This window comes from Odontesthes bonariensis, chromosome 5, assembly GCF_027942865.1.
Source record: "Odontesthes bonariensis isolate fOdoBon6 chromosome 5, fOdoBon6.hap1, whole genome shotgun sequence".
Classification (NCBI taxonomy): Eukaryota; Metazoa; Chordata; class Actinopteri; order Atheriniformes; family Atherinopsidae; genus Odontesthes; species Odontesthes bonariensis.
This window is the reverse complement of record NC_134510.1, coordinates 4,547,253-4,555,000: the sequence shown is the minus strand read 5'-3', so window position 1 is coordinate 4,555,000 and position 7,748 is coordinate 4,547,253. Positions and strand designations below refer to the sequence as shown.

At 41.9% G+C, this 7,748-nt stretch overlaps 1 protein-coding gene across 1 annotated transcript in view; it reads right to left on the bottom strand.

The window, feature by feature from the left end:
* ano10a (anoctamin 10a) overlaps positions 1-7,748 on the bottom strand; it is a 45,003-nt gene that overhangs the window by 171 nt on the left and 37,084 nt on the right. Inside the window, exons 10-14 of the mRNA XM_075464673.1 lie at positions 5,713-5,898; positions 5,395-5,586; positions 4,622-4,750; positions 2,284-2,400; positions 1-1,176 (exon numbers count right to left, since the gene is read on the bottom strand). The exon at positions 1-1,176 is cut by the window's left edge and continues 171 nt beyond it. Of these exons, the coding sequence (XP_075320788.1) occupies positions 1,135-1,176; positions 2,284-2,400; positions 4,622-4,750; positions 5,395-5,586; positions 5,713-5,898 (666 nt within the window). The 3' untranslated portion in view covers positions 1-1,134. The remainder of the gene's footprint in view (positions 1,177-2,283; positions 2,401-4,621; positions 4,751-5,394; positions 5,587-5,712; positions 5,899-7,748) is intronic.

Here is a 7,748-nt window from a genome sequence, read left to right as displayed (position 1 = left end):
CAGGGCTTAAAACTTCAAGGCATCGTGATTTACAAGTGATATGTGTTACACAATTACATGCTGTGTCATATATGTCACGTGCTCAGACAAGTCGGCACGATAAAATAAATATTAGCTACAATGTTGTGTGGAAGCAGAGAAAAGCCAAATCATTTGCATATTCAACAGTTGGGTTGACTTTGAGAGCTCTACACACTTACACCAACAGAGTGGAAATCGTACAGAGTGAGTTCTGCATCTGAGCACGAGGTGATATTCAGAAAGCTCGTGTGACGGGAACTTGCATTACACACTTTATCTAAATTGCCTGAAAGCAACGCAGTGAACTTGCCTCTTCACACACTTTGGGCAGATTGACCAGCCGCCACGTGGAAATCATGGTTCATGGAAATGAGCGATGAGCCGCACACTGTGAAAAGCTCAGATTTGGCAAAACAAATGACAAAAGTGTTGATATATGCTTCTCTGAGAGATGAGGATAAAGAACATGCCAACCTGCGAGTTTTGAGTAGTGCTCATGACATTTTTGGCATATTAAGGGTGTAGTCGTCTTATTGAAATCTTTCTGGCCTTTCTTTGTTTCCACACTTGGAGTGTTGAGCATGATGAGGGCAGCCAACAAACACCATCATTCTGTCAGTCAGGTTTAAAGTGAAGTGTGTTGTGGATACACCAAAAGTCCCACAACACTTTTCACCGTGCACTATCCTGAACCAGAGCTCGGACTGAACCCAACCCCAAATCATTTTTATTAGTTTCACTCACAGTTTTGGGTATGAACCAAATATTTCCCAACGTATATCATGTTTACAGTATCCCTGACACATTTATCCCAGAAATGATTCCATTCGAACACCACCTCAATACAGAACCTCATTATAGTAGTATCCACTTTAGAGACAAACTTAATACATTCAGTGAATCCCACCTGCAGTCCTGCAATATAACTGTTGTTTTAATGTGCACAGTAAAGATATATTAGATTAAAATTTCTTCCTGGGCACATAAACCAACCGCACAAATTCCCAAAATAACTCCTCGTACATCCCAACATTGTCCTCACACATATAAGTTAGGAGTGTCTGGCAGCACATTTCTGGACTCCATCAGCATCTCTGGGACCAGCTCTCCTCCTCACTGGATACTCTTACTGTGCTCCAAGGCTTCCAGCATTTTCTGAAACACACAGAACAAACAGCATCCCATCAATATGCATTCAGGTGTGGTGTGTTTGTGTGTCAAAAGCTGTGAGAAATCATGTCATCCGAGCAGTAAAGTCTGTAGAATAAAATGGTTTTTTTTAGTGATGACTGAACCTCTTAATTCAGACCAAAAGTCAACCTGTTGGAGCAGCTAACTGAGCTTTTTAAAACCTGAGTAATGCTGGGAATAATCCCCCGAATCAAGGTGACCATTTAGGATGCAGAGCAGGGACAAAGTGGAGAAAAGGGTGAAAGACGTTTAAAACATTTCTTCCCTCGATCATCATGGGAAATGTGAGATTTACTGGCAGATGTAAAGGACAAGCTTGGTCCCCTGATGAGGACGAATCAGGAGTACCAGGAAGGCGAAACAGTTTTTTCCATCGGGACATGGCTGCAGGAACAACTACAACACCACCCGACTCAGCTGGAGGAGGAGGATCCCAGAGCTTGTTAACGACAGGTGGTGTAACCCTGGACATGTGACTGCTCTGCAGCCCAGATGTTGAGCTGCTGGCTGGGAGTTTCTGTCCATGTTGTCCGCTGAGAGAGTTCAGCTGAGTGACCTGCTGACGCTGTGTGACATCATCAGCATCCCATCCCACTGATGGAGACCTCTGAAGGTTTCTGCTTCACCAGTCTGCTATATTTCAACTGATATATGTTTTATTTTATGAGCTATTTATAACAACAGCATATCTTTAATAATAATTAATACTGCAGCAATATCATTTCCCTTTGGGAAATAATGAATTATTTTTTAATTGACTTTTTATGAATTAATAAATAGACATATATTATATTATACAGATTCACATACACCTTTTACTGTGCTTTAAAGTAACCAAACCTTGTTAATATGTTTGATTATGGAATAGAATAGATCACTGCATGGCTCACATATGTAGACATCTGACAAGTGCATCTGAAATCTAAAATCACTTTACATTGTCTAATGCACATCCTATTTTTTTTGTAAACTATACAATGAAGGTTTTCGATCAGTTTTATTTATGTTCCAGCGCTTTAAGTGTTGAAGACTGCCTTCATATGCACCACAGAGACCATGAAGCTTGATTACCTTTTTCTTGAGCGCCTCCAGTGATTCGAACTCCATGCGGGCCAATTTGACCTGGATGTGTTTGGGAACATCTGGGATGAGGAAGGTCAGGATGAACTTGAAAGCCAGCAGCCCATGCTGAAATCAAACACCCACAATTACATCAGAGTTTCCCATTATAGGGTTAGTAGTATTCAGCTTTTATTCCAATCCTTTTTGCTTCTAAAAGTACTAAAGAAAACTTGTTGACGGAGACATCAACATTATGTCTTCAGTGAGCACATACTCAGCCATAAAATGAGAAAGGACACAGGAGAAGGAGGACAGGAGTGACACAAAGGACGAGCCAGGATGAAACAGACAGTGCATGTCCTTGAAGCTGAACAGTCAGTGTTACCCAATCTCTGTCCACCAGTTTTGGGAGTTTACGTGCTCCCTGTGCTGTTTCACTGCTGTTTCACTGCAGTTTCGTACAGGTGCTGTACAAACGCACCTACTGACTGAGCCTGGTCTCACATTGGTCCATCCGGTTTGTCGTTCTCGTTGCAGCCAAGTTACAAAAATCGACTGGTGCACGACAACGCGCTGCGCCGTCTTTTCAAGGCAAGCGCCACGCCTGAAACGTCATTTCGATGTCACGGGTCGGCTGCACCGTGAGCGACGCGTCAACTGTAAATCCAGCTTAACACATCGACTCCCAAGTAACGTAAAACTACGTTTTTATTGCCCATGCGTTGGCTCCCACATGGTAAAAATACGTTTTTACGTTTTTTTTATGGATTCTGAATCTATACATTCTAATGCACATTCTGTGTGATTTCTGTAATTATGTGATGAACAGAACTGGCATAGATGGCAGTCAAAAACTGGTGTCATCATCTGGACATTTTGATCATTACGCCAATGGATTTGCGTCAACTCAAAAACAATTTTGATAACGCTGCATTGATTGTTGTGCATTTCCGCATTTTGTCCAATCGCACGTGTCGGTTTCCAGAGGGTGACAGTAAAGTAACATAAACAAACAACAAGAAGGAGAAGAAGACACGCGACAAGTCTAAGGAGGCGGTCTTATGAACAGGTTAGCTTTGCAACATGCGACACGATGCAAATCCTCTGACCCGAATATGTAAGTATCTAAAGTGCCACAGGCTGAAAGAGCGCACGTTTCACAAAAGCCCCGATATCTCAGTTTGTTGTTGATTTTGGTGGATACCCGCCTTGGTTTAGCTAAGGATAGCTCGCTAATGGCGGCACCTAGAGACACGCAGTTTTGACCCACAAAGAGTTTAAAGTCTCAGCTTTCAAACGAGCCATAACATGTTTCAGTGGCCCTATCACATAATATGCTGTGACTGTACAAAAAACGTCAAAAAAATGGTTTAGAATGCTGGGATTCTACGACATAATTCTGTAAAAACCGCCGGTATTCAATGTGTTAAGAGTGATTTCACTCTGACTTTTTAAACCGCTACCCTCTGGCAGGCGGTTCAGAACACTGAAGGCCAGCAGTGACAGACTGAGGAACGGCTTCTATATGAGAGCCCTAATCGCACTGAATGACTCAAAGCAATAAATGTGTATATTTTCCATATGTGCAATACATCAGTACAATAATTTAATATCATGTGCGATAATTTGATTTCATGTGCAATATTTTTTTATTCTTTAAATTGTGACTTGCTGAGTGTGAATGGGACACGTTAAAGTTTTTATATTTTGTACATTTTTCCTTCTTTTTTTTCATACGGCACCAGGGGGGATATTGGCGGCTGTGGCTCAGTGGTGAGAGTGGGTCGTCCAGTAACAACCTAAAAGTCGGCGGTTCGATTCCCACTCTCACTGCTCAAAAAGATTGGTGAACTAACAGCTTTTGTGTATTTCGTGTGACAATGACTACATGACAATCAAGTGATCTTAATCTTAATTACGCCACCTTAATTTTGTTGTACCTGTACAATGACAATAAAGACATTCTGTTCTATTCTATCGTATCAATTAGGAGAAGAATTGTGTCAAAGACACGGTAAAATTGAGGTTAATGTTAGGATGTGGGGAGTAACAGGGTGAGGTCAGAATCGGGTGAGTGGGAAAAGGAGGACAGAATGGGGTGCAAGAGAAAGAATGACAGAAAAAGAGGAAGAGAGCGAAAGAAAGGATGGAGAGAGAGAAAAGAAACAAGGGAGAAAGCAGGAGAGTGGAGAGAGTGAGAAGTGGGAAGTGGTTTAGGGTCATTCTGGCCCTGCGCCTGTTCTGTTTTGGAGCTTGGCCTAGGGTTACGATAAGGGGCTTGGGAATACATTGTGAAAATAGAGTCCCCACGGTCAGTCTAAACCAGACGTGTGTGCGGGTTAATTACCTCAATAGCCACTGTCCATAACATGAGCTGTGTCTCCGAGTCCGGGAAGTAAGCTTTGACTTGTGGAGACAATCCAATCAGAGCACAGTTGGTCACAACAGCGATCACACTCATGGCCTCAAAGGCAAGCTGGACACAAAGACACCAACAGTCAGGGATTTGTTTCAAGAAATGGGAACCATTTGTGCCAGCTGGCCACACCCTTTAGAATTATCTACATTTCTGCATTATTTTGATCCAAAAAAAAACAAAACATTTTTACACCAGTTTAATAAAGAGTATCTATGAGCCGGTGGTACATATCACAGGGTGTGTGTAGCAAACGGAAGTGAACCTCTTGCCACAACATTTCTGTTCGATTAAAGTTAGGATTTTGATCTTACAAAACGTTTACTCTCTTCTTCTTTGGTAGAATGACTAGTGCCCAACAGTTAAGCTCTGAAGACTATTTCCTCAGACGGTCCTCAAAGATCTCAGTAAATGTGTTCTCTGTTCTTTAAATAAAATAGGGAGTCCACTCACACATGAGTGCCATCCAATTTATCTAAAACACCTGAACTTCAGATCAACTGCTGATCCCAGATAATCCCATCCATCTGCTTCCAGAATACTGTTCTGCATTTATAAATCAAATTATAAAAAACTTTCACAACCTTTCAAGTACCCCTTAATACGTGTAATCAGTTGGTTGTAAGATGTCCTGTAACGTGTATTCATATGCTCTGGTTTGTATTTTCATCTTAATGAGACTTTCCCATTAGAACACATCTCACCTGCCAGACTCCAATGTTTGCAGCTGGGTCAGCGAAAGGTCGTTTGAATACATGACACATCTTGAAGGCATCGGAGTAAACCTCGGTGATGTTGTTTAATACGACCAGGACAGCAGCCAGAGGGTAAACGCAAGAGAACAGACTGACATAACCGAACAGAAGAAACAGCTCCAGATAGTCATCAAACGTTCCCTGAGAGAGGAGCAGAGGCATAGACAGACATACAACCACAGAGAAAGAGAAACAAAAGTTAGGATAAAAGAAGATAGATATAAAAAATGTGATACTTTATACAAATAAGATAAGGTGTGAACTTACTAAGTATGTGCTCATATAGGCCTCCAGTCGAACTTGCTCTTCCAAGGGAAGCTCTTTATCCTCAAGAATTCTCCTCTGGACTTTGTGAATTCTCTTTTTGTTGCGTCTTCTCTGAAGCCAATAGGGCAGGAAGGCTTCCATGAACTGATTTATGATCTGACTGGTGATCAGCAAGGTGGCCAGACTCTGAGGACAGAAAACAGAGAGGAGAGGAACTAAACCAAACTAGAATAAAGAAAACCGTGGAATGTAAGCATGGAAGGAAGAAAGATTTTTCATTTGAACAAATCGGTTTATTTCTGTCCTAATTCACAAATAGTAAGGCACTTATCAAGTCAAAATTTCAACACCAAAGAATCCTCATAAACTGAACACAACACATTCTGTGCAGCCCAGACCTCCATCTTTTTTACAAGTTTATAAAACTCAAATTCCACCCTTAACCCGCAACTAACCTGTGCAATAACAGAAGGCATCATCTGAACCCATCTCCTTCATACGATTAGCTCATTTTGCTTCTCCTGAAAGGAAGTTAATTTGTCATGCTCACAGATTTATAGACATTTTCTGGACTCTATTCATTTCCTGTTTTATTTTGTTAACCACTGTGTCATCCTCATTTCACTTCCTGTCAAGTTTTCCACCAGTCTCAGCCACACCTGGTGGCCATCAGTAATCATTCTCAGTACCATTTATACTCATAGCTTTCCAGACATACCTAGCCAGGTTGTCTAGGTTCCTGTGCTCTCTAGCGTTCTAAGTGTATGTATGACCGTGTTTGTTGCGTTTGATCTCTGCACTTGAGTCTTGGACTGTTTTTTGACTCTGCCTCTGCCCACCCCTGCCTGTACTTTTGCCCCGCGGATTGCCTACCTGTGTATGACCTTTATTAAATTGTGTTTGATCTCTGCACTTGAGTCTCCAAGCCTGTTCGTTACATAATTAGTGTGTATTTCTGTTGTGGAAATAATGTTAAAATTTAGCCTTGAAGGAAATAAAGAATAGCTACACCAGCAGATAAATTAGCTTCGTGAGACTGAATAAATTGCCCCTCCTGCACCACAGACTCCAGTCTACCTCAGTATCTTTGTCACTGTGTGTTTCCTGTAAAAAAAAAAACTACATCTAGCTTTTTCTGGGTAATAATTTCCAAAGTAACTGCTCCTTTCTGTTGCTCCCTCCCACCATTTATATTCAAAAAGCCCACCCTCACCTTGTGCATAAATGAGAAATGGGAAAGGAGGAGAGGGGACGTCCAGTGCAACAGTCAACAGAGTCAACACACTCTTTACAAACTTTTTGACATCAGGGAAATAATCAGCTACTTTTACTGATTTACAAAACGTTTCATCCAAAAAAATCATAAATCTCCTCAAGTGTATAAAGATCTCCACTATACGAATGTGAATCTGCAATAGAGGTGCAGTAGACTTCAGATTTTTTAATCCACATCACTTTTTTCCTTGTTTGAAGCATCATGGGCCGTTTTATCAACGGTACCATTCACCATATGAGTCGAATTGTCTTTACTTGCATTTCCTGTCCAGCCACTACGTCCCTCCCCCGCATGAACCTCATCTGGTGGGGAGGAGATCTCCCCCGGTGCGGAGTCAGCCCGTTTGTGGCCCACATCCCTGCATTCAAAGCATTTCACGCTGCCTGTACTGCCGTACACCATGTAGTGACCCTCCCCATGTTTAACTCCAAATGACACGTCCAGCGTTTGTGATGGCGAGTTTAAAAACATGAACACCTTCTCCTCAGACACTGTTCACTGTCCAACGCTATATTGGGAATAAACGGGAGAACACCTGAGGTAGTGACCCGGGTGCAAGGTACAGCAAGCTGTGAGACCTGCAGGTGTTTGCCATTCAATGAGACACCACTTACGATCAGGTCATTCACAAAATGCTCCTCCTTGGAAAAAAAAAAACACAACACCTTTATTCATCCTGGATACATAAACCACGTTAACGTGACCCACAAGGTCTCCCACTGTTAGGAGGACAGTCTCCACTCAAAGGGTCTGGCTGGAC